This window comes from Anser anser (genome assembly GCF_964211835.1).
Source record: "Anser anser genome assembly, chromosome: 26".
Lineage (NCBI taxonomy): Eukaryota > Metazoa > Chordata > Aves > Anseriformes > Anatidae > Anser > Anser anser.
The window spans coordinates 5,888,222-5,915,588 of NC_139747.1; the positions used below are offsets into that span (position 1 = coordinate 5,888,222).

Sequence of the window (27,367 nt, forward strand, 5' to 3'; positions counted from 1 at the left end):
GTGTTAGAAAGTTGGGGCATGTTTAGCAGTGCTTGGTCCACTTCTACTGCAGGTAAAGGGAAGTGATGTGTTTTGGTGATGTGTTGCGTTAGGAATCTGAAGTATGCTTGTATGAGTGTGGATGTAGCTCCTCTTGAGCAGAGGGGGAAAATCTTACCTGCGCTGTTTAAGGACATTGCAGCATTTTAGTGCCATTTCATTTAATGGGAAGGAGCTCTGGGCACAAGTGTCGTGTGGTAGAGACAAATCACAAGTACTTTTCAGACCAAAGAGGCTCTGTTTCAAAAGAGCCTGAGGAAATCTTTATTTAAGACTAAACCAGGAAGATAGTTTTTAGATGTAGCAACAGCAGATTAAGGATGGGTGCTATGCAACTTTTTCCGCATCTGTAAGATGGTCAAAATCCCCTGCAAGGCTGAAGAAATGCCCTTGGGGCACACCTACATATCTGGAACGGTTTGTAGGGTAAGGATCTTGCAGGCGCTGTATCGCAGCACCAATCTCAAGATGAAATTGGGATGGCCAGTGCTGAGGCAGTTGTGGTTGTGGGTCTGCTGAGAGGACTTGGATTGCTTAATGTCAAGTGATTGCTGGGCTTTATTAGCTGCACCGATGAGATATTTGTTGATGAATCCTTTGAAAATGGGAGGACTTTTTGCTCTGTAGAAAAACATCAAGCAACTTTTTGGTCAACTCGGAGATGCAAAGTTGCTACTCTTCTGATTGCTTATAATTTGGTCATTAATTTTAATCCCCTTGATAAAGCACAGCCCCATTTTAACAACTTCTAGAAATGATACCTCAGGCTTGCTGTATTTCTGCTGCTGAACAGCACGTGTGGATGGCAGCGGCAAGCAGGCTGGAAAATAAAGGGGTGAATCTCACTCTGAGGATCTCCCGCTGTTAAAAATAGCATAACTCAAGACTTGTGAAAGTGAGGATGTCTGTAGATGCCCATCGCTGTGGCTCCCGTCTAATACATGGAAGACCAGGTGTGTCTAATTACAAGAAGTCTTTTTATGATACTTTAATGGCAGAAACTCAGTACAGAAATCTTGTGTGCTTGGTGTAACCAAAGCCAGGAGCAATCTGGAGAAAGCTGCTGTTCCATAATTAACTGGGAATCGCCTTGCTTTTGTGTTCAATTGTGTGTCTGGCCAGGGGTGGCAATAACCTTGAAGTAAGCTTGCCTGATTGGAATTTAAGTTCCTCGGTTGTCTGCTTTGCCGGTCTTGAAAGCACAGAAGCACTCCTGTACCAAACTGATTAGGGAAACAGTGTTTCAGTGAAGGAGTTCCTTTCAAAACATCCCTGATCTCTTGGCATGCATCCTGCTGTCTTCCACAGCAACCTGCAGCTCCCTGGATGCTCCTGTGCTGCTCCCAGCTGCGTGGCTGCCTGTCCCCCTCTGCGAGGTCACTTGGGGAGCGCCAGCTGGCAGCAAACCAGCGGCATCTCTGTCCTGCAGCACACCCTTTGTCTTCAATACATCCTCGTCCTCGGTGACGTAGAGTAGTACTAGCTACTTGGCCTAATAGCTCAGACCAGGTATATTCTAACAATAAAATATCCCGAGGTGCAGGTTGCGGGTTCCCCTCCACATTTCTGTCATGTGTCTATTGCCAAAATTATAATCTCAGACATAAGAGGATGTCTTGATTTATTTTTAGACAAAATGTGTGTTATAGGGATGCCACACGCCTGAAACTGGAGATGGTGGAACTTAAATCCTGCCAAAGTTCAGCTTACTTGCCTTAAGTGTTTTGAATGTATTTTAAAATTTAGGCGAAGCTAACCTTGGCTGATGTAAGGTTGGACAGCTTCTGGCAGAGCATCATCTATGCTTGCAGAAGAAAGTTGAGTCTGACAGCTAATTATAAATAATAAATTGGAGTTTGTAATTAAGCTGTCACCTTAATTTGATTCTAATCTCCTTGCTGTGTGTGATAGACTGAGCTCTCTTGGCTCTTCAGTCATCTGTAGAAAACCAAAAAGATCCTGGGTTGGATCTCACATTTCTCCTTCCTCCGGGCGGCATGACCTGTGCTTGCCAGGTGGTGTACCTACATCCAGTGCTCCTGGGAGCTCTTCCATCGGTATGCTTGAAAGAATGTGCTGTTTCAATGCCAGCTTCTTTTATAACCACGCCTGTTGTGCTTCCTTTACGAATATTTCCCTTGCACAACGGTGTAGGGACACCAAATGTAGGTCAGTCCCTGATTTTCCACAATAGAGATTGAGAGAAAAGGACCACAGTTGCTGCTTAACTTGTGACTTGCGTTATGCTAAGGAGTAGGAGGGGTGCACTGACCTTTCAGACTACCTAGTGTGCTTCTTTTAACTCTTTCACCAGCTGGGTTGCTTGTCTCTTAGACCCCTCCCAGCAGAACATTGTGTTTGAGGGACAACAGTACAGCAAGCCACAAATACAAGCTAACCAATTCCCATTTCTCTTGGTCTCTACATTTCTCATGGTCTCTACAGACAGTTCTGCTGCTTTGCCAGGGAGTTTAAACATTTGTGATTGTACAACAGTTTCTGGCTGCAGCTGTGACTTCAGGGGACCTGGTACCAGTTCTAAAATGCTTCTGCCCCATCAGGCAAAGCACGAAATGAGTTTTGTGTTCAAACTTCATGCTTACTGCTAGTGTTTCTCTGCTCTGCTTTGTGCTGGGTCAGCTTTCTCCTGCCCTCTCAAGGCAGCCACGTGAATCAATATGGGAAGTCTAAACTATTTTGGCTAGCGTCTCTCTATGGTGAGCATGGCTCAGTTGCTAAAAAGTTGAGGTGCAGTTGAAATTTGGAAAGACCCTCGTGGTTTTAGGAAATTTCTGTTTTGAATTTAGTAAATAAGGAAAATACATAAAGCTTGTTTCCTCTTAAGCTTCTGGGGAAAAAAAAAACATGATGCTAACGCTTTGGAAAAACAGTAATTTTCAGCATTGTAAGTCATCGTGACAGTCATGGGGGAACTTCAGGTCCGAGCTGAGTTTTTGCAGAGGGTTAACCTCTAGGTCTGCTTGTTGCAAATATCGTGAGATGAGCATTACGGTATTGGCAGTGTAGCACATTAAAGACCCTCAGACATAACACTGTAGAGAGCAATGCCATTAAAGCAAACTTTAATTTTTTGGGTACTTCGTAGTCATCAGTGGGTATTCTCAGATGATTTGGAAAAACGTAGAGAACAAGTTTAGTGTGATTCAGCCAAAGACTAGGTCAAGTAATACCAAGTAGAGAAGGCGATACAGGTAAGGGAGAAGACGTGTTTGTGTAGTTGCATACTCCTTTTAAGGGGTTCTTGGTCCATTTTTCCTTTCCATGTTAATAAGCTCTTTATGTATGTGTCTATCTTCTGTAATGTCCAAGTTACCAAATGTAGTAAGAGATGGATATTCAAATTGTCTTTTTAGACAGGCATGCATGTGGTTCAGTAGCTTGTGAAGTAGAAACTTCTCTTACACCTTATCTTGGTATGTGGGCAGATTTCTCTGTTGGAAAACCTTTATTTCCTTCAGTGGGTGGACATTTTTATTTGTGGCAGTGATTCCAGAATGACATGCAGAGAGAACTGCAAGAACAAAAAGATAAATAGAAGATAAATATGTTGAATTACGGTCTTCCATTGAACATCTCCATCTCTTACGGTTCTTAAAGCTTCCCTGAATGTTGAAAAGCTCCGTAACTTGTTTTAAACAGACTAGGAGCTTCCGTGGTAAAATCAAAAATGTAGCATTAGCAGTCACGAAAATACAAAGCTTAAGGACTACTGTCCTGTGTCCCACCGGACACTCCTGTAGCTGTGTCTTGCTAGTGTTGGAACCAAACTTTGAAAAAGATTTGTGTAGGAGAAGAGAGAATTGTGTGGAAGATGCAGCGTGACCGTTGCCCAGTTCCTGCCAGGAAGCCAGCTGGGCTTTCCTCTTGTGAACTTGTATCGGGACTATCCCCTGAGCAGGCTGTTTGTCTAGATACCAATCTTATCTAAAGCACTGTGAACCCCTGTCAGCTTCTGGACTTCCCGAGTTAATCATGTATGAGTATTGAAGATAGTCACGTATAGGAAAAAAATGAATGTTAATCAGTGTCCCGGTGGAAGTTTCACTTCTAGCCTTCGCATTTGGTCCCAGGTGGCAGATAACTTATGTGTGCGCTTGGCTGATGGCAAATGCGTTTTATCTCCTGTTGTGTGACTTTTTGGCTTCCGATCAGTTGGATTTGTTATGGAGGGCTATAAAGTGTCTGAGTCACCTTGTTTAGCTGTGGTCAGTTGGTGGGATAAGAGCTGTGATAAAGGAGATTGGTATCTTTCAGATGACCTGAATGGCTGCTGCCTGAAGATTCTTATTTTGATTTGATACTTCTGATTGTAAAATAAAAGTATTCTGAAGATCTGTAGTTATCATTTCTGCCAGTAAGTGCAAGTTTAATCGCTGGGTAGAAGCCAGTGTAGTTCATAGATTTGTTCTCCTCCTTTTCCTTGGACAGCCCCCCAACCTGCCTATGTGTAGTGCTTTTGTGTGTGCACGTGTGTAGGTGTACACACTTGTGTGTATATAAATGCACGCTCTTGTCAGGGAAATAGCAGACAAGGCTATTTTTGTCTTAATTTGGAGTAGCTTGTTTGCCATCATCTGGGAACCCTCATCCCAACAGTACCTTTCTAGCTATTGTGTTTCAGCTCTAAATTAATACAAGGCACAGCTTATTTGTGCGATCTGCTGATGTAATTCTCAAGAACGATTCCCAAGGAAGTATTGCATGTTCTTGGAGAAGATATCAGTCTTACTGTTTTGCAGTGCTAAATAAAATAAGATTATATGGTCTTTTCTTTTGCATCAATGGAGGTGCTATTTAATGCTAATTAAGAAGCTTATCATGCTGGAATACCTTATACCAGATCTCTTGAAAAGCAGGTATCCTGCTGGTCTGACTCTAACAGTAGTACTTTATTGGCATGGCTGCATTTGTTAGAGAGGTGTAATTCTGTCCGTTCCCTTCCCCTTTCCAAATCTGAGATGATAAAAGCTGCCAGAGTAAATGAAGCCTGTCTCCATCACTGATTTTCTTGGAGAACAAATTGTGCCTACGCTGAAAGAAAAAGACAGATTCCTTTCTTTTCTTTTATTCAGACTTTTTTGTGCCTCTACAGTCAAAGCAAACGCAAACCCTCAAAATAACAAACACCTGCCTGCACCAGTCTTTAACCGGTTGAGCTCCTGGTTAATTCCTGAGCTGTTTAACTCCTTCTCTCTAACCTGGTCGTGTCACCTCTCAGACCTGCGTGCAAAAGGCAGTTTTGGGACTAGCATTCCCATAAATATTTGAGGAGGCATCATTGGTTATCTGTGTACAAACTGAGAAACAAACTTATTTTAGTTGCGGTTCATGTGCATCATATGCAGATATGCATTTTGGAAGTAGAAGCATTTTTGAATAGAAGCATGCGGTTATTGTAAAAATGGAAAGGCCCTTTATAAAAAGTCAAGATGGTATTTGAAATTGTCCTGTCCTTTAGTCTTAAGTGCAAGCGAGAAATAATTAGTCGTGCTATCTTACTATTTACTTTAAGAAACAAATCTTAATTAAACCCTTATTTGAAGGCAGTACTTTCCATTTCATTTTGATTTAATTAGGAATGCCTTTAAGGGCATTTCAGTGCCCAATGAGTATTTCTTGTGTATTTATATTTTATGTCTTGAAAAGTTGCATCACTTTGAAAGATTATCTTTCACCTCAAGTAACCAGAATTTTCTAGCAAATGGGCAATTAACAACTGTTAAGAGATTTTAAAATATTAGTACTTTATAATTTTTCAGGCAGTCCTAATTTGCCTCTATCAGATGGGTCTTTCTCAAGTTTAATTATTATTGCAATTACAGCAGATATTTGAGCTGCTGGCATTTTCCTGAGCAACATTTTGGACAAGAGGTTTAAGGGAAAAAAAAAAAAAGCTAACCCATACTTTTTGGCTTTCTTATATACAACTGAGATTTTTGAATATCTGTTAGCAGTATTTCCACCTCCTGCAATTAGGTTGAAAATGTCACTTTGAAGTAATGCCAGTGTGCAGTGGGGTTTTGCCGCTTGAATGCGTTACTGTTTCTGCAGAAAATTTCACTTGTTATGATTTTGAAGATCATTTTTCAGGTTCTATCATGTACTTTCATCTGTAGCTTGGCTTGTTTCATCCGCAGCTGCCTGCAACTGTACTTTCATTTTTAAAGCTTGGTAACCACAGGTTGCAAGATTTGGTTTACTGCAGAATTTTTTGATGCTGTCCTGCAGGAAGTTTAGGCTCAAATTTCTTAATTTGTGCTTGTTTGTCTTGGAAAAGGCAAAAGTGTGGATGGCCAAGGACTGGCCCTTTTAGGGCCCTTTTAGGATCAAACGTGGGAAAACTATACTGTGTGGTAACCCATCTGGTAAAACAAGAGAGAACCGCTAAGATGTGTGTATGATCTTTCCTGTTCCTGTGCCAAAACAGTAGTAATACCAATTAAAATGCAGTTTTGTCCAGAAGCAGTTGTTTCAGTATTAGCAGGCAGATAACTTTGAAAGGCCTCGAGAAACTGGGATAATTTGGGGTAAAGGTGTAGAGCAGAAGGGGCTGCTTCTGCCTGTCTGAAATAGGCTGTGCTTCATTGCCTTCTAGTCTTAGCTTCCCGGATGTTTTGTATTTAATAATATGTTATCCTAAAAGGAAGGATTTAGATATTCAGAGGCAAAGTCATGATTAGGCCTACAAGTTTAAATTCTTTGAAGAAGCACGAGTATTGTTTGCAGATATACAATAGCAAGCTGTTTGGCGTCTCAGTAGAGCTGAATTACAGGCTCACTTTGTTCCCAAAAACTTCAGTGGAAATAACAATGAAATAGAAACAAAACCAGCATTTAAGTATGCTATTAATAATTGAAGACCACAAGAGAAGAATGAGAAAATAATCACAGTATTCCCATCCTGAAAGAATTTTAAATGCTCTCAACTTTATTTTTATGTGATACCTGCTCATTATCAAATCAAGAAAAGGAATGCTAAGTACTCATGAGTTGTGGTTGTGAGAGGGGAAGCAAGTCTGAAGGGCATGTGTGTTTGTATGTGTAACTTGGATAATCAAGGAAAAAAATAATTGTCCTTTTAATTCTAGGTGCTAACAGTACTTAAAGAAAGCAACCTTTCCAGCTGGATTGTTGAGGACTTTTGTGATTCCCAGAGGTGCTGCTGTTTAAATAAGGAATTGTCCTGTTAGCACTTGGCTGGTCAACCCAGAAGCATTCTCTTGGGTACTGTATGCAAGTCCCTGACGTTCTGGATACGATGGGAATTGGTAAGAATACCACTTCAAAGTCGGTGGAGGCGGGAGGCTCAACAGAAGGCAAATATGAGGATGAATCTAAACATCCCACCTTTTTCACCCTGCCTGTAAGTAGCACATTCAAGAACTGCATACTCAAGCTCAGTGTGAATCAGTGAACAATGCTTTGTTCTTAAAATGTCATACAAAACCTTTATCTCCTTCAGTTGTTAGTAAAACCTCTTTTGCCACTTATTACTGTTTATATATACACATGGCCAGTTATGTTGTCTATAGCTATTTCCTGTGTGTGCTCCAAAGCAGTACTGTTTACAGGACGTGGGATTCCCCGTGGGATTCGTGATAAGAACAATTGGTGGTCATACTGCAGAATGCACCAGCCCCAAAGAGAAGTATGCTGTGTTCCTTGAGTAAAAGTAGCAGGCAGCAGCTACAGTTGTTTAGCTTACTCAGATTTTCAGTTATATCATTTTATGTCTAGGCTTCAAAGAGCTTTGTGTGAAGCTATTAGAGAACTGATTGCTTGTCGTGCACGTTACCTTTTCTAACAACATGTCAAAGGTAGCTGTTAAGGACAAGGAGGGTAAAATGGCTGACATGAACTTGCAGAGAAAATGTTTATTTTAGAGCTGTTTTGTTTTGCTTTGCTTTGTCTTTAAGGTTGTCATTAATGGTGGAGCAACATCCAGTGGTGATCAGGATACAGAAGACACAGAGTTGATGGCCATCTATACTACAGAAAATGGCATAGCAGAAAAGGTATGTAGTTGTGTCCTTCTGTGCAAGAGCTCACTCTTGCTTTTTTGGTGCTATTATTTGTTCACTCTAGTTTTACTTAGCTGGGAGATGTTCTTCCTATGATTGAACGTGCTGACTTGTAGATTCAGATCAAGTTTGGGGGAGTTCTGTCCTCATGACTCATCAGGTCTGCAGTTTTTGTTGCCAAATTCGGTGAATGACTCAGCAAACCTTAGTAGAAACAGTTTATTCACTGTGACCTGCCACCTAAATTCATAGTATGCAATTTTTGCATTTCTTCACTTATATTGGCCCTTTTGCGTGATTTCCCTGCTAAGATCGTTTTCCCTTGTTCTTCAGTTTTTAATTTTTCCTGTATTTAGTCAAGTAAACTGGGAAGTGTTGAATACCTTTGAAAGCAGGGTCTTTCCCACTCTTTCCCAGTCTCTTCTAAGCTCCAGCCTCATAAACCTAACTTTCTAACCTTCTCCCAAGTAGGGATCTGCTTATTATTTTGTGACAGCTTTTGAGTGAAGGTCAGGTCATTCATAAAGGCCCTCGGATGTTTTCCTTAGGACAACAACGGTTTTCTCTTTCCTATTTGGGAGGATCTGGTCAATGCCTGAAGGGAACCCAGTTTGGTTGTGATTTTTTTTTTTCAGCTTTTTTTTCTCAATTGCATCATTTGTCAATTCTGTTTAATAATAACCTTGTAAATAGAGATAGTGTGAATCACCTGAACTTTCCTTTAAAGTAAAGGAAGAGTATTATAGGAAACATGAAAAGCAACTTTTTCTGAAATGTTTATTATCTAAGTGGCTCTGTGGTTAGGCATTATCCCAGAAAAGCCTCAATTTGACAAAATTTTTCAAATACCCTAATTGAAGCAAGGAGCAAAAAAAAAAAACCTCTTGGTTCCAGGTAAGAGCATCATGACGCTTGTTTCTCTGAGGCTGTAACTTCTGCTAGGACACGGATGTTCTCGTGTAGTGGAGTTAGTTTTCTAACTTGGATGTCAAAATTCACTTCTGAATTTCAAATTTAAAATGTACGCCAAGAGGGTAATTATGGCAGATGTCTTGTGGAAGAATTTTAAAAGAATGTTATGAATGCTGGAGTGTGCATTGGATATGGTTTGTCTTTCTTACAGATGATCTGTATGTAGAAATTTGTCTCAGACACACCTCTACTACCATCTTGATCATGCTGATATTTTAATGGACACATTTTGGCAACTGTTGACATGCATATGTCTGTGATGGCTGACTTGGAGCATGCTCAGACTAGCGAGTAAAGAGGCAAAGCCTCAAGCAAAAATCGTTGGGATGAAATTGTGCAACTAAGATTATTGATCACTAGACATGAAAACATGTCTTCATGGCCTGTTTATTGCATATGTGTATTTTTCTCCCTTCCACTTGATCCCTGTGAATCAGGACTGTACACGATAGATGATAATTTGCCTTAAAGAGACAGTGAGCTTTTATACAATTAAATCTGTTTGAGTTAAGTCTTTGCTGTGGCTTACAGCGAAGGGGAGGAGCTGTGGCATTTAGCAGTCTCATGTATTAAGATGGTATCTGAGGCTAGTGTTTCTGGTAATCTAGCCAAACTGCCTGTTTTTCACTTAAAATAAGTGTGCGTGAAGCATGATTACTCTTCTCTTTCCATTCCTCTGAAGAGATTATTCACCAAAAAAGTCAAATGGAAGACGTTGAATAAATATCCTTTGACAAAGAGAACTGAAGTGAACTTAATTGCTGGAGGATACCCAGTGCTTACATTCTCTTAATATTTGTTAACAGAAACAACTATTAGCCCACATGAAAAATAACTATTGCTGCATTCCTATAAAGTAAACAACAGTATGTTGTTTGTTGCTTAACTCAATTAATTTGAACATATTGTCAGTTCTTATTTAAGGTATTTCTCTAAAGGCCTCTTTTCTTGTTCTTGCAGTTCATCAGATTTTTCTTGGTCATTCCCAGTGATACTTCATAACAGAGTCTTCATGTCTTCATCTTGCATGGTTGCTGGTGTTTGTTTTCCTGATTTTTTTTTTTTCCTGTGTTACTGCCCAACATTTTTGCTCCACCTTTATGTCTCTTTTTTTTCTGTGCATACCTACTCTGTTTTTTTTAAATTTTTGTGTTGTCCCACCTGTGGCCAATTAAAAACCAAAAAATGAATTAGTCTCTGATCAGTATCTCATTCAAAAAGGTGCAGCTTATTCCTGGCAGTTCCCTAAAGCATATTGCTATGGCACATTTGGCAAGCACCAGCAGGTAGTCATTACATGAAACCAGCAGGCACATGCTTGGGATATGAAAGGGCCAGTGCCTACCCAGTGACTTACAAGTTGCATAGCCACACCTCACCCTAGCTCTCAGATTTCTTGTTTAGTCTTCGTGCCTCTTTATGTCCATTCTGTTTAACAAACCTTTAGCAGATAATAGCTAAAGTTGAAAGCTTCCTCTTCTGAAGCAGGATATGTCTGGCTTTTGGAAGAAGATCCATCCAGGATTGAGGAGTATCCTGGATGTTCTCTATGCCAATACTTTGCCGTTTAGGAAGGACAGCGCTATGACATTTCTGCTTTAAAGTTTGAAATAGAATTCAATTGAAGTGGACCTACAGAGTTCCTCGAGTCCAGCTGCACACTGACTGACATGAAGCATCAACCACCTCTCTAGGAAGCCTGTTCCTGTTGTTCTGGTGTTTGACCCACCGTCACAGTAAAGAACATTTTTCCTTACATCCAGTCTGACACCCCCCCACCTCCCAGTGCGCCTCTGTGCTGGTCGCATGCATCCTACCATCGGTTAGCAGGGAACAGAGACAGTCACCTCCCTCTGCACTCCTCTCCTCAGGAGGTTGCAGAGAGCAAGGAGGTCACCTCTCAGCCTTTTCTTCAGACCAGACATCCCATGTGTCCTCATCCTCTCCTCATAAGTCATTCCCTCCAGTCCTTTTACCAGCTTTGGTGCCCTGCTCTGGATGCTTTAAAGGACCTTAACATCCTTTCTATATTGTGGAGCCCAGAATTGTATGCAATATTGAAGGTGAGGCTGCACCAAAGCTAAGTGTAGTGGGGGAATCACCTCTTTTGACCATCTGGCTATGATGTTTAATGTACCCTAAAATGCAGTCTGCCCTCTTGGCTGCTAGGGCACACCGTGGCTCATGCCTGCTGTCAAGCAGCACTCCCAGATCCCTTTCTGCTCGGCTGCTTTCCAGCCACTCGTCTCCCAGCTTGTGCCTGTGTCCAACGTTACAACATCACAGATATAGCACCTGGCATTTTCCTTTGTTGAATTTCATGCTGCTTATGATTGCCCAATGCTGCAATCTGTCTAGGTCCCTCCACAAGGTCTCTTGTCCCTCCAGGAGGTCAGCACTGCTGCTGACCATCCACCAGCCTGGTGTAGCCCCATTCACTACAGCCCTTTGGGCTCTACCATTCAGGTATTTCATCAGCCAGTGTAGCATGAACCTGTTTATCTCACAGTTGGACAATTTGTCCAGAAGGGTACCGTGAGGGATATCAGAGGCCTTCCTGAAATCCCAAAAGTTTACATCCAGCACCTCTCCTGTCATCCACCAAGCAGGTGACCTTACCATAGGAGGAGATCAATTACTAAGGCAGGACTTTCCCTTGGGGAACCAATGTTGACTGTGTCTGATAACAGCTTTGTTCTTTAACTGCCTTTCAATATCCCCAGGAAAATCTTCTCCATAGCTTTTCCTGGGAGTGAGGTTAGACTAACAGGTCTGTAGTTCCCTGGGTCTTCTCTCATGCTCTTTTTGTAGGTGGGTATAACGTTGGCCAGCTTCCAGTCAGCAGGGACCTCCCCAGACTCCCACGACCTTCAGTAAATTGCTGAGAGAGGTCCAGCTATAACGTCTGCTGGCTCCTTCAGCACTCTGGGGTGAATCCCATCAGGTCCCCTGGACTTATGAATGTTCAGCTGATACAGCTGGTTCCTTACAAGTTTAGTGGCTACAGATGGAAAGTCACTGCTCCCCCAGTCATGATCTTCCAACTCGGAGGACTGGGCAGCCATGGATGTGCTGGGCAGCCAACGTTTTGAATGTGCCTTGCTCTTCCAGGTCGAAACAAGTCATAGTTTCTGCATTCTGTTGCCCTAAGAAGAAGGGGAATGTATTTTTGATTGAATGGACTTGATGCGACCTCATCAATCCTGTGAGGAAAAAATAGAGATTGGCACTAAGAGGAATGGTAGTTACTGGATATTGGTCTGGCAAAGTTAGAAAAGCTAGGAAAAAGGATCAAACATTGGTTTCAAAAGGCAGGGACCAAAATAGAGCCACCAATCTGTACAAATCACGTACTGGATTTTTTTAGAGAACCTGGTATCCTGTATGGAAGCATCATGAACTTTGAAAATCACATTTGTCAGTCTTTGGGAGGAGTAATGGAGGTTGCTCAGTGTGCTGTGGTACGTGTTTGTTTCATCTTTCCAGCAGTCAGGTGGGGAAGATTTGGTGGTTTGTTCTGCTAAATTTGTGCTGTTCATTGGGTGGCTTCAGCCAGCTGATCTGATTCATGAAACAAACAGTTAATTCCTGCTGAGATGTTCCTACCTCATGGGCAGATTTTGTAACTGTTCTTACTCTTCCTTCGTGACCTCTGTCTCTTTGAAAGTGTGTAATGACCTTTTTGTCAAAATGTTGAATAAACAAGCAGTGTCACTGAGCAAAGTTCTCATGTGGTGCATATATTGCAGTGAAATAGAGGGGAGGCAGTTATATATACACATACAAAAATATGTGTATGTTCGTATGTATTCTCTAGGGAAACTTTCACAAAGTTTCTTTATAGCACCAGAAGGTATAATAGGAGCTTCTCTGGGTGAATCTTTATTTTTCCTGAGCAGGCTTTCCTAGACACCTCTAGTGATGATTAGCATCCTGATGTTTCTCTGTGTCTTACACCAGTTGCCGAACCTCTTTCCTTCTGCTTATCTTTGTGGGTCAGACACTTTGTGCCCGGCTTTGGATTTACACATACTTAGGTTGACATGGGGACATACATGTTTTATCCTAAGTTCCAGTTATAGACAAGACTTGCAGTTTACAGCTGCTCAGTGCTCTCCCTCCAGCATGACGTGCAGCTCTAAAACTCAAGTTCTTCCTTTAAATTATTTTTGTATTTTTTCATTTTTTTAGTGAACCCAGTCAGTCAGGCAGACTTTTTTCTTTTTTTTTTTTTTTTCAATGAAAAAAAAATTATATTGATGCTGCAAGTTAGCAAATAAACAGTTTTGCATGTTGATCTGTTCGGGAACTATACATTTAAACTGATCCTGGTGATCAGAATGCTTAGTACTTAATGCTGTTTAAGAGTTTTCTGAAACGAGTGTTTCTATATTTCACTTTCCACTGTAATACCCTCAGTCTTTCCATAGCAGTGTAGTCATTTATAATCCCTGAATTTGAATTAACATATGTTCCCAGTGGCATTCATTTTCCCATCAGAAACAGGGAGTAAAAGGGAAATACTGTGGGTCAGTGGCTTCCCTTGTGGTTGATAAACTAAATGGAGATTATTTTATATAATCGGTGAATGAGTTTTGATTTTGAAGAAGACCATTAGAAGCAAAGTCACAAGTCTGGCAGAGTTCCCAACCTTTGTGTAAGGCTACTTCACGTGAGTTTAAGTTCAAGTATGGATTAGGTCAGAACATTAGTTATATAAAGTATTTTTTGGATAGTTGAGCTGAAATGGTGAAATGTGATATTTCCTCCTGCTTTTGTTGTTGGTATTTAGGCTTTGGAGTATTGTATTCTTGTTCTCAGGAATTCAAAAACCAGAGTTAAACTTAAAAAATACCACTTAGTTGTAAAGAAGAAATGGTTACTCTGAATCTTGTTCTAATGGAATATATGCAGGGATTTTAATGTATGTGTATGTTTGGTCAGTGTTCTCTTAGCTGTCTCTGAATTAGGGCACATGGAAAGCCAGAATGTGGTATCACTTAAATTCCTGTAGGTCTGCAGGAAGTTAGCTTGACTAATATAAATTGGCCATGGATGTATTCAGTTATAACGATTAGGATGTTTTTCATGTGTACTTAAATGTAGGCTAGGAAAAAAAAAATGATCTTATGACTAAAAAATGGTTAACCCAGGCTCAAATTGAGTAAGAATTAAGCTGGGAAGTAATTACCATAGTGAGGAACTTCCTTGCCTGTGATTTAGGTGTCTTACGGAAGGATAGCTATTTTATAGCTTTTTTACTTTGCAAATAGCCATTCTTGATTCTTCTATTTAGTTCCAATTCTTCTTTTTGTTTTCTTTTTTTCCATAAACAAGTCTGTTGTGATAATCCTGTATTTTGGGCACTGTTTGGCTGCCAGACTAGTTATATCATAAGTGAACTATTGTTGTGCTAGTATAAATAAGCAGGAAATGGTTTATACAAGTGAATCTGTTCAGTACAACTTCAGTAACTACAGTTGGAGATAAGCTCATCATCAAAGGTATAAGGTTTCTGAAGACAGAATGGTACAGATGTTGCTTGGGAGTATTATACCAGGCTTGGAGTATCTTGGAATTGCCTGATAGTTCAAATTCAGATCATTCATATGTAACGTTAACTGACCATTATGTTTTGTGTTCTTCCCCACCTTTCTACCATCCCCTACTTGACAGAGCTCTTTGGCAGAGACACTGGACAGCACTGGCAGTTTAGATGCTCAGAGAACTGATATGATTTACACTATCGAAGATGTTCCTCCATGGTATCTCTGCATATTTTTGGGGTTACAGGTATGTTTCAAAACAGCTGCTATTTTTTCTCTGAAAATTGTAAAGCTTGTTTAGCACTTTCTGTGTAGTTTCTTGCATTTGCGTATGTGATAATTTTATTCTTCCCACGCTCTTGCATATTTGAAGAAACTTGTTAAGATAGTTTCTTCTGAAGTTGATCACACAGTAAGATTACTGTGTTAATAATTATTTACGTTATTTGCTGGCTTATGCATTTGTGAGATGCACTTAAATGTTTATTCTTCTAAGCTGTTGGTAGTAAATATATGAACAAATGCTAAGTGCAAAGCTTCAGAAACTGACATCTTGCACCTCTGGAATTAAAGATGGAGAGAGATAAGTGTTTAGTGTTGAAATCTTGTCTATTAAAGCTGATACTGTAGTGGTTTCAATTCCAGAAGCTTGATAGCACCATCTTACAGTCATAATCTGTAAGTTGCTAATAAGCAGGTGTCCTCCTCTTGGAGTGAGAATGTATGCATCCTACAGTCAGTAGGATTGTAGTGGTGAGCAGGACCCTACTACTAGTTCAGCCATTCGCTTATGTGAAGCAGAACAGCTCATTTCATCTCCCTCCCTTCTTGAATGGCAATAAAATCTATCCCACAAGAATGCAGAGAATTTGTTAATATCTGTAAAGTATGTTGAGATCTCCAAGCAAATACATTCCAAAGCATCTTTTTACTTCTGTCTTTCCTCAAGGGCAGGCAGTTCTGTAGGGATTATATTTTTATTTGCATTGGTGAATATGGTGACACCTGTTTGTTTGCTTAACATGTTTGGATTGCAAAAGAATTAGTGAGTACCTAGCGTCTGGTACTTGGGAGCTTATTTGCATGCTAGTTTATGTGTGCTCTAAATTAATTCGTAAGCTAATGGTTTTTCACATGGTTGAAAATGAATGGAGTTATTTATCTGCTTTTTTGAGTTGAAAGCTGTTTTCAGCAGTTACCAAGATACCTCTTCATCAAGAACAGTAGCCATGTAGCTATGTAAATAACCTAGTTTATTCTACATAAATAGTGATCATTAGCAACAGGCAAGTGGTAGCTTGACATAGAGGGCAAATAGTTGAAGAAATGCTTTAGAACCAGGAAATGAGAGATCTGATGGGTAATAAAAAGCAAAAACATCCAATAGAAAAGAAAATACCTTCATAAACTCTTTTAAAAAATTGTCTGCGGTATTAACAAACCATTTCTTTTGTTCACAGCATTACTTAACATGTTTCAGTGGAACTATAGCAGTTCCCTTTTTGCTAGCTGATGCCATGTGTGTTGGATTTGACCAGTGGGCTACCAGCCAGTTGATTGGGACCATTTTCTTCTGTGTGGGCATCACTACATTGTTACAAACAACTTTCGGGTGCAGGTGAGATTTGGGCTTTGTTTCTAATTATTGGGCTGATGATGGTAAGACTATACTTTTCAGTCAGAGATCCAAGAAGTAGTTAGTCTGTTTCCAAAGGATAAACATGAAAGACAAGATAGCAATTCAGTCACAGGACAGTTAGTTAAAGCTTTTGGAAAGCTTCTACAAAAAAAGTGGATCTGAATTCGGAGAAGGCATTCCATGGGTAAAAAAAAAAAAAATGCAGAATGCAGAAAAGAAAAAGAGGAGAGAAGTCTCTGAGGACTGAGAATGTAGAAGTGTTTATGAGGATAAGGAAAAATGTATACACCTTTGTAAAGAGGAATTAATTTTGCTATTTTCTTTAGTTACTTTAATGATGCTCTATTTTGCCAACATTTAGGTTAAGGTTAGTCCTACAGCAAATTGTGTGTCTGTTCCTGTAAGGTGCTTGCCATATTAAAAGGGTAAGGTGTTTGGAGTCATGCCACGAAGTAAGCATAGTTGAAGAAATGTGTTAACATCCAGCTCTGGTATCTTAGACTGTCCTTTACTTTGAGTAAAGTGGTCTGTGGAACGTATTCCCAAAGTTGATTTAAGAACTTTGAACGTTTCCTCCAGAAATGAAAAATACAATAATCAACACTGGAAAAAGGATGAGGATAACTTTTTATTCTTTGAACCAAGTATCTCTGGTCATTACCTTGCAATAAACAAGTAACTTGCCTTTATTTGTTAGTTGCTTCCAGTTGCAGGCTGTGATCCTTCCTTGACATGGGAAGAAACATGTACGTTAGTGTAACCTTATGGGGATGCCTCAACCTTGCCTTTGGTGTCTCTAGGAGGATTCAAGAGACCGTTACAGGCACTAGTAAATACTTGTAAAAATCTGGTGTTGTTAAGAACAGAATGTTGTAAGCTTTATTAACGTAAAGCTAATTTAAAAAAAAATGTCTGTTCTATGGTAAACACTGCAGAGAGAAGTGAAACTTACGTTGACTCTGCCTGTGAGAACCAGGAATAGCTAAAACCTGCAAAGTTATTTCTGCATTTTCGTGAATAAACCAAGGATAAGTGAAACCAGAAAAGTGCGTACTTCATGAGTATGTTCTCATATGATTACCTGAATGATTCTTGGGCCATTTAGTTCACTTTAAGAACAATGGAAGCTGAAATCCTGCGTTTGAATAGAAAATGGACAAATGCCCCCCCACTTCTTTTAAGATTTATTTAAGAAACAGAATCTTTGGGTGGAGAAGTTATCCCAGTAGGGTGCAAAAGACAAGCCTGTGGTAGATCACTTTGATTTTTAGATCAGTTTTTCATCCAAAACCTTTCCAAGTATGTCAGGTTTTCCAATATAATCTTTAGTTCATATTTTGGTTTAAAAATATACATTGCTAACATACTTTATTTTGTTTTTGAAAAAGAATGTTTGATATATTTTTATTACATTTTGCTAAATGTAGAACATCGCTTTTTTATGGAAACTTCATTCTGATGACAATGTTGTATTATTAAAATTGATGAAAGAGAAAATATTCATCTTTCCCTAATGTATTTTCCTTTAGTCAAGGCAGATCACGTTTTCTGCCTGAGTGGCTCTTTGTGCTTGTTGGGTGTAGCTTGCCTTAGCTGTAGTCATAAATTCTCAAGTACCTTGTCCAAAAGGAGGCAGAGGAGCAGAGTTCTGTGCCCTTTGGTATTCTGAACCTGATCAGCCTCCCTTTTAATAGGGAATGTTCCCCTACACACACACTCCCATTTGTGCTTTATATAGGAAATTGAGGTATTGTTGACCGAGACAGGAACTGGGAGATAAGGTCTTTTATTGTTCATCTTTGAGTGTTCCCTTCCTGTGTTAAATGAAGTTGAAAATCTTCAAATTTTCTAGAAGAGTGCAGAGTTGTGAATGGATTATTAACTCAAAGGGGAGTTTGGTTTTCCTGTGCCTTAATAGCTTTCTTATTCTGCCTCAAATTTATCAGGAAAAACAAAGAGCTCAGTTTTTGTACTTCCTGAGACTTCACAGATCTGAAGTTTGTCATCTTTTTTCTCTCTTCCCCCCACCTCGAACCCCATCTAATCTTAGGCTCTGTCTTCATTACTTGATATAGAGTGATTTGGGGCTCTTGCAAAAACAGGTGTGGTCCCATGAGTTTTAAATGCTCTGTTCTTTGTCTGCCTTCCATGGTTTTCCTTTTCTGTGGCTTCCACTTGCCCTGTGAAGGACGTTTATAAACCAAAGAGGTAATTGTGTATGGGTCTTAAAATAAGTTAACCTGTATTTATGAAGAAAATTTCAGTGACTGAACATTTTATAATGATCTAACATGTGATTCTGGTTTTATGTAAGGGTGGGGCTGAGATAAAGCAGTGGCATTCTCTAAATGAGGTTTTCAAGTGTTCATTGGCAAGTCTGTCATCTACAAAGTATTTCAGCAAATAAAGCCAGTATGGTTTTGAAAGGGCAAATTCCATGGTTCGAAGGTCCTTAAAGATGGATTTAGCTCCATTTATGAGGAGGCGTTGTGGTCAGTTTGGTACCCATACTAATTTTAGGAATTCAAGCAATTTATTAGTTTATGTAATAAGCCAAAAGATTTGGCAAGGATTCAGAGCAGTTAGCATGACTGAGACAATCAAATACAGCTTTAATATACCTAAACATTTTAGGCTTACTGCTGTGCCCATCACTACATTGTCTAAACATTCCCACGTCTGGGTGAAATTTTAAGATAACGGAGATGCTTCCAGATGACTTCTACTGCATGGAAAGCTCCATCGTCACAAGGACTAGTACTAAAATTGAGCAACTGTACAATTTAGACGTGATATTTGTATACCACACTGGTGGTTCTTAACTCAGCTGGTAATGAATGTCTGGCTAATAATGGGAAAGCTATTTCATAAATCATGTTCCAAACTACAGCTGTCTCTCTGGAAAGATACTGATTATGGTTGGCTGATTTTGGGTAACGTTTAAAGAAACGATGGAGGGGGAGAGAGACTGCTATTTTCGGCTTAGGGAAGAAAAAACAACAGCAGCATTTTGAGCTTACTGGCCCTTTTGGTAAATATTTTGGGTTAACTGTCTCATATGATGGTTTAATAGATAGCTATGCAAGACGTGCTAAGACCCTATTGTGCAATATGTAATTTTATCCAGGTGTATAGTCTAGATCTACAAAGATGAGTCAGGTAGAGTTAAAAAAAAAAAAAAAATCACGTTTTAAAATTCAGCAAATGTTCCCAGTTAATAGTGTCTTTTGACCAAACAGCTGAGGTTCTGAATAGGTTGGCAAAGGCCAAAGGAAGGAACCGTGCAGTGAGGATTTCTTGGTATGACTTTAGGGGCAGTTGTTAAAACTGTGTGAGATGAGGAAATAGCGTCTAAATCAGGCTGTTGGTATTTTGCTTGAGCATGTGAGCATTCAATTAAACAAACAACATAATTCCATTGTTCCCAGGAAAGTTCTCTGAACACTTAACCGAAAAGTTTGTTCAAAACCTTGCAGGAAACCCTCAATTTCTTTTTCCTTAGATGTTTATATCCCTCAAGACTTTGCAATTTTATCCTTTTAAACTCAGAAATTTTTACCTAAGTTCTGTCAACAAGAAATTATGTGTACGTGGGATACAGGAGTATCTCTTGAGTTTTATTTCAGATCATGAGTAGGGAAGTTGATTCATCAAGTGTGTGCAGTCCTAGGTCTTTAATACAAATTGTCTACCTGGACAAAGTTGTCTCCTTGGGTTTTAGTGAAGCATTTGACACTGTTCCCCACAGATTTCTCCCGGAGAAACTGGCTGCTCATAGCATGGATTGGGTATACTGTTCACTGGGTGAAAAGCTGTCTGGATGGTCGGGCTCAGAGTCATAGTGAATGGATTTCAGTCTGGTTGGCAGCCAGTCACCAGTGTTCACAAGGGCTCAGGATTTGGCCCGGCTTTGTTCAGCATTTTTATCAACGCTCTTGGTTAGGGGATGCAGTGGCCCCCTCAGTAGTAAGTTTGCAGCTGGCACCAAGTTGGGTGGGCATGTTGGTCTACTTGAGTGTAGGAAAGCTCTGCAGAGGGACCTGGATAGGCTGGATCAATGGGCCGTGTCCAGTTGTATGGCCTTTGGCAGGGCTAAATGTTGGGTGCTGCACCAGGGTCGCAACAACCCCACGCAGTGCAGGCTCACCTGGCAGAAAAGGACTCGGGGGTGCTGGTCAACAGCCAGCTGACCACGAGCCAGCAGGAAGTTTAGACTGGATATCAGGAAGAATTTCCTAATGGAAAGAGTGATTAGGCCTTGGAACATGTTGTCCAGGGAAGTGGAGGAGTCATCATCCCTGGAGGCATTTCAGAGACGTGTGAATGTGGCATCAAGAAGCACGGTATAGTGATGGGACTCAGTAGGTCAAACTGATGGTTGGACTTGATGATCTTGAAGGTCTTTTCCAACCTAAATGGTTCTGTGATTGTGTGGTTTTATTATCTTTAAAAGGACAATTCTGACTCTGAATGCCCACGGCAACAACTGTGTACTACATATACCACCAAGTGAAGGTTGTGCAAGGTTTCAGAAGGGTATTTTATGTCATAGAAAACTCATAATCCAGACTTGTCTTGGTGCAACTGACTTCATCACTGGAGAATGCTCTTGCAACGTACACTTACAAAATCATTATGCAGGGACAGAGTACTGTGTAGGTGGGATAGAGGAGTAACAGTTCCTTAGAAGTATTGCATATTTTGCCATGGGCACCAGCTTGCTCAGTTTGCCCAACGAACCTTGTAAAATGAGGTGAATCATTCACTCATAGCTACCACTGTTTCTTCCCCAAAGATAAAATTTTGATTTTTTTTTCTTTTTTGCTAGAAGAAATGTGAGAGGGAATTGTGTGCAGGTCAGGTGTGCTCTGGTGGCTCATGTGCTTTATGGAGTTTGAATTTTTTAATGTAGCTTTCAAAGTTTGCAGTAGGTTGGTCAACATTTTAGATTGGTTATGGCCCAAACTCCTTTCCAGTAATAGTTCAGCTGTTCTAACTTCTTGCCTGTGAACTTTTACAGCCATTGTCTGTAACATGCTTCTGTTTTGATCTTTTCTCTGTTGAGCATGATCTTTTTCCCTTACAGACGTTTTTCATCTTCCTTGTCCCTTTTCTGATCTTTATCTAAACCTGCTGCAGTTAGTTCTTTTGCTTTACTGGTACTTGTACTGGCATCAATGCACTTGATTGTGGCTGTAAAACAGCCATGAATGTAGTGCAGTAACGAGAGCTATATGACCAATTATTTCACATGTTACGGTTTGAGATCCAATCCTTGGTGTTCACAGAACAGTTCAAAGTGCATCTTCTTTGTAGTTAAGTAACATCTGGATATTTGTAATGCTATGCATGCTACAGTTTATTCAATAAATACATAGTTGGTGCTGGTGAACGCTCTTCAGATACTGAACCTTTTGGGAAGTATAAACACCAATGCTAAGAATGTCATCTTGAAATTCTTGCAACGTTTGCGTTTATTGTTATTAGCCACCTGGAACATCTAATCAGCACTTATCAGCCTAATTGTTGTTTACATGTACACTTGAAGATGAATCTGTAAGTGACTATACTTCAGGTTATGCAAAGAGAAGGTAGAATATACAGACTGCTTACTTCTGTCAAAGAGCTTTTTTAATGTTGCGGGACTGTAAAAGCTGCTTGTTCAGCAGTCTGGCTGGTACTTACATCAGAACGTGCATCCTTATCCTTGTTATGATACTGAGTCAAAAACTCAAATCAATGTCTGGTACCCGTGTGCCGGTATCCAGTAATTGTCTGTTATAGGCATCGTGTTAATAACTTCACTCATGTAGTGTCTTATGTTAGGATTTCACTTGTGATGTCTAGCGTTTCTATGTCTGTCCTTTTTTAATAAGAAATTCTCATATTTAGTAACTACCTGATGAAGGATGGTTTTGAGGATGAGTAAGCACCTAACTGCAGTTGATACCCTGACACAATACTGTATCACGGAGTAATATCATCTCCTCTTTCTATTTCCACCAGGTTACCCTTGTTTCAGGCAAGTGCTTTTGCATTCTTAGCACCTGCTAGAGCGATACTTTCCCTGGAGAAGTGGAAATGTAATAATACAGGTAATTGTCGTTTATGCTTGCACCCATTTAAGTGACAAATGACTTAGATGACACATAGTGCAACTGCTGAACCTTTTCAAACAGAAACTGAAAGTAATGAGCAGGGAATAAAAAAAAATATCTCATTTTACCGCCTTTGAACTTGGTGCCTCCTGGCTTTGGAAGAATTCTAAAAATGCCCTTGTGGAACTCTAGTTTTAAACCTTTATATTCATGTCCAATGTACTTAAAGGAGTTAAATATAAGATGAAAAATGTAAGAAAGCTTTAAGGGGAAATCGAAGGCCTTGTAAGAAAACCCGTTCATGTTAGGGTTAACATCCAGTTATAATTTTGCTTTGAGGGGGAGGGGGAGGAGGGAGAGAGAGAGATCTTCTAATACTAAGAAATCTGGCAGTAGCTTAAAACAATTACTTTGTTAGTATAGAGAATGGCAGAAGGGTTGCATAAATGATCATGGCCTCTATTTGGAAGTAGTGAGTCCATAAGAGTCCTTTTTAGTTGAGAAGGAGTAGTAGTAATTCTGAGCAATGTTCAGCATCACCTCAGGTTCAGTATCTTTGCTCATTTAACTTATAGTCCTTGCAGAGCAGGCTTTAACAACATTTGGATGTTCTTTTTAACTTTTTCTTTGCTACCTTTACCATCGTGAAAGGTAGCAAATTTATTTAGAATGAAAATGTGCAGTAAAACTGGTTGTGTAGGCTGCCTTTTCTTTAATTTAGGTTAGAAAACTGAAGTGGAAACAGCTCTGGACGTTTTCTTTTTAATGGGGTGTGGTTATTCTGTAATAAGGTTGTGGGCAGTGCAAGATGGCATTATAGAGAAACAAGACTGCCTGATTCTAATTGAAGATCTTCGGGGGGGAGGGGTTGAGGTCTTTTAGATTCTCTAGTGATTTATATTTGTATTATTTGTGTGTTTATAACACTCTTCGATTCACTCATGACCACTTAATCAATTTTCCTAGTGTTTTCATGTATAAAATACAGCTTTAAGCATTCACATTTTCACACTGGAGTAATCAGATTCAGCTACTGGGAAGGAGCACATGGGTTTCAGTGCCCAAGATGTAAAGGCATACTGTGGTGTACTTCAGATTTCATGGCTGTGTTGGATATTTCTTGACAAAATACGCCAGTGTCCTAACACGCAACTTGTTGAGAGAAAAAACTGTCTGATAACCTTCGATTGCAAAAGCAATTTTTCCACTATTTCAACTTTTCAGAAAGAGCCTTTGCTGCATTTTGCTCTTGAACCTTTTAACCTTCAAAAGGTGTCAGATAGGGTTGTTAGTATGGGTCAGTTCATCGTTCAGTGAATCACCTAAATTGGCAAACAACAAACACTGGAATGTTTCCTTGATTCCTGGTGTGTAACTGAGTAGTTCTCCATTAATCCATTTATTGGGGTGGGAAAAAAAAAGATCTATATGACCTTTATTTCTGAAGGTTATTTTTTTTTCCACTTTGGTACAGTGGGTGAAATTAGTGGTTAGCTCTTGGGAAATGTAAGCATGATATTACACGATTTGTAGCACTGCAGAACTTCTTTTCTGTGTAAATTAAGTCTCATTTGTTAGACACAGCTGAAGGAGAAACTTATTTTGTATTAAATATGGAAAAGTGGCTGAGGAATAAATACCTGTGTTTTGTCTTTTCTTTTGGTAAGATATAACAGTTACAAATGGAACAACAGAACTGCTTCATACTGAGCACATCTGGTATCCCAGAATACGAGAGGTAATGTGGGAGTAGCCTTTAGCTGTCGATTTGTCCGATTTCAGTTAAGTTTCTCATTTAATCATCTGTGTGTTCTTGTCTTTAAGTTGGCAATTTCTTCTTTCACTGCAATTTCATTTGAATATATCCCTTTACTCATTTCATGGAAGTCTTCATTTTTTCAACTTGTTCATTGCTGAACAGCAAATACAATCAGTTAGTTGCCACATTCCAAAAGATACTCAGTAAAATGCACAAGTGAGATGAATACTGTTCTTGTAGCACTTACCAATTTGTGCTCACCAGTAGCAGTTCAGCAAACCATAAGCTACTACCAGATCACTTGCCTTCTGTCACTCTGTTCAGTAGGCTGTCCGATGGAAGGTAAAATGCAGTTAGCAAATCTGTTCATTCCTAGGTGTCTTAAATTGGAGACTATCCTGATGGAACATTGATTCTCCCAAGAGACTTGCTGAAATACACCAAACTCCTTTTCCATTTGCAGCATTACAGTCTGAACTTCATCAGTCTCTGCAGAGCTCACAATGAGGGTTGTGCCCAGGCATCACACTAGACTGCTAGATAGTGTAGTCCAAATTAAGGCGTGTGTCATGGAATTTATCTCCCATCCCGTTGCTTTGGGCTGCAAACTTTTTCTTAATTAAAAACAACCCCTCTCTCTTCCCCATGTTCAAACCATAGCTACATCCTGCCAAGAGCCCTGCAGCCAAGAGGGCTGACAGTCTCCTGAGACCACAACGCTGCTCTATACCAGCTTCTAAGGAGCACTTGTGAACAATGCAGCATACACTGCCCCTAGGAGCTAGGAGCATCACCTCCGTGGCGCCACCAACCCTTGCCGGCTCGATCTGAGAGCTTAAAGGTTAGCCTGGAACCCAGGTCTCCTGTCTGACAGTGTGATGTGCTATCCACACAACTACCAGACTGGCCCACTGGTCTGTCGTGTAATAGTTTTGTGAAGAAAACCATAAGTGTTATGCTTAAGCAATAAGTCACTTGAACCTAATGAGCTGTTTTATGACAAAAAATTTGCTGAGTTCTTCTGTGTCACTGAATTCTTTTAACTGCAGTTTGTAAGCCAGAGTAGAAAAAGAAATGTTTTGGTTTTGCTTTTAAGATGCAGCTGAACTGTCTCTTTCCCATTTTTGTGTGTTCAGATCCAAGGTGCTATTATCATGTCCTCCTTGATAGAAGTGGTGATTGGTTTGCTTGGCCTTCCCGGCGCCCTCTTGCGATACATTGGACCTCTGACCATCACTCCAACTGTTGCTCTTATTGGCCTCTCTGGTTTCCAAGCAGCTGGAGAAAGAGCTGGCAAACACTGGGGTATTGCGATGTTGTAAGTACTCCTGGGTGTTCTTGTCTTAGGCCAGTGGGTCCCATCTGGTAAGTTGTCACAGAGGAATTTTGGAGTGCCAGTGAAAAACCTGAGTCTGCTTGGCTGCCAAAGGTAGCATTGCAGTGCTCCCATCGTGGAGAGGAGTATAATGCCCAGGAATAGGGTCAGCTAGCAATTTGGGAATGAAGACCACAGTGACTCTGGGAGAGGAGGAAGGAAAGGAGGTTGAAAGTGAGGTTTGGAGAACAGAGTTTTGTGAAACTAGCTGGTCGGGGAGCCATGGACTGCTGGGTCTGTTAATTTAGTGACAAGTTTCCTGTGAAATACTGTTGATAACCAGCCAAATCAGGATGAAAAACACATTTTAGGAATTATGAAATTGGCTGAAGCAGTTAGAATATCCGATGTATAGCAACCAACTTTGTGCTTGCCCTGGAAGGGGAAGGAATGACTTGATCCAATCAGATTCTGACCTAACTAATCTGTTAGCACAGTACTTTGAACATATAAAGTATTCTGTAAGTGCAGCTTGTGATTAAAAGGGCTGTTTAAGACTCTTACTTTGGGTGTTAGCATCATGATTACTCCGTTACGTTAAGCAGCTGACCAAAAGGAACACTTGTTTTCCTGTAAAACAAATTGCATGCAAGTTGAGACTAACATTATATCAATCATATAGACCTGTGATGAATTGGATGTGGAAACCTGTTATGAAAGTTGATGTTTTGCAGATGGAGAAAATAAGTGAATTTAGGAACAAGGTTTAAATATTACCCAGTCATTAAGTATTTCTGGCTTCTGCCATTCAAAAATTGTGCACTAGTTGGAAATAACTCATAGCCATGTAGAGTCACTAAAAAGTAACTTGATCTCTACAAGATGTGGCACTTGAATTGTCTCAATTTTTCAGATGAGATAAAATGATTGTATCACTCACTGTCTAGCACGGCAGAATAATATCTGTGTACGAGCTGTGATCCTCTATTAGCTGCAGGTGTTACTTGACAAGGTTTTCAGTTTCCAGAAGAATTTTCTGACCTTGCTTGTTCTGCAGGTGCCGGTTTGAAATAATTTAATAATAAAACACAACACATTATATTCTGCAAAAACAGCAAGTATTCCTGAATTCGTACACTTGTACACCTGGTGAATGAAATGTTTCTTTGGGTATTTAAAGTTCTGGTAGTATTTTAAATGACCCAGTATTATGCCTACTATGTAGACAAGCAAACTGAGAAACTAATCTTGATGTTATCAGTGAAACAGTTCAGGACTTTTAGTTGTTGTTTTTATTTCTTGCATCTGTCTCCTGCTTTAGCCTCTGTCATACCATGCAATGCATGTATCCTCCTCACTGTTTTAAATCATATAAGCCACTTTCAAATAAAACTCATGGTTTCTGCCTGTCCTCAGGGCTAACGTGCTGGAATAGCTGCTGTTAGGGAGTGGAGGCCATCATCTTTCTATAATAGACTTTTGGAGAGATGCCAAAGTGTTTCCTGACTGCAAAGGAAAAGTTGTCTTTATCATTCGACTTTAGTCAGGGGTGAAGGCTATAAATGACACCCTTCTTGTGCAGAGCTCTTTGTTCCTGGAGACTGAGGGAGAATAAAGCTCTGTTTTGTTTTTTGTGTACTAAAACTGATCTTGAATAGAAAAAGGAGGGAAGCTTAAAATCTGTCTCTTTTTTTATAAATCCGATGAAAACATAATCTCAAATTTCAGAAAAGCTTTACTCCTTCAGGCAGTTTGACTCTTTCTTTAGTCTTTTTACAGGAAAATGTTTTTTGACTGTTTCAGAATTAAGCAGCCCATCCTGGGTTTTTATTTTTCATTGCAGTGGATTTTAGCTGTAGACTTAAATTATTTTTAACATACAGAGAAGCTTAGCAGTTTTGACAAGGGGGAAGTGCATAATATTTAAGGCATCTAAAAATTGTAATAAACTAGGTTA

The 27,367-nt window shown here is 39.9% G+C and overlaps 1 protein-coding gene across 3 annotated transcripts in view; it reads left to right on the forward strand.

Moving 5' to 3' along the window:
• Window positions 1-27,367, forward strand: part of SLC23A2 (solute carrier family 23 member 2) — a 61,686-nt gene that overhangs the window by 19,874 nt on the left and 14,445 nt on the right. For all 3 annotated transcript variants that reach the window (XM_083811781.1, XM_083811782.1, XM_083811783.1), the window contains exons 2-8: window positions 7,149-7,423; window positions 7,977-8,075; window positions 14,730-14,846; window positions 16,060-16,217; window positions 22,245-22,333; window positions 24,004-24,074; window positions 25,232-25,413. In XM_083811781.1, coding sequence (XP_083667907.1) covers window positions 7,292-7,423; window positions 7,977-8,075; window positions 14,730-14,846; window positions 16,060-16,217; window positions 22,245-22,333; window positions 24,004-24,074; window positions 25,232-25,413 — 848 coding nt within the window. In that variant the 5' untranslated portion in view covers window positions 7,149-7,291. The remainder of the gene's footprint in view (window positions 1-7,148; window positions 7,424-7,976; window positions 8,076-14,729; window positions 14,847-16,059; window positions 16,218-22,244; window positions 22,334-24,003; window positions 24,075-25,231; window positions 25,414-27,367) is intronic.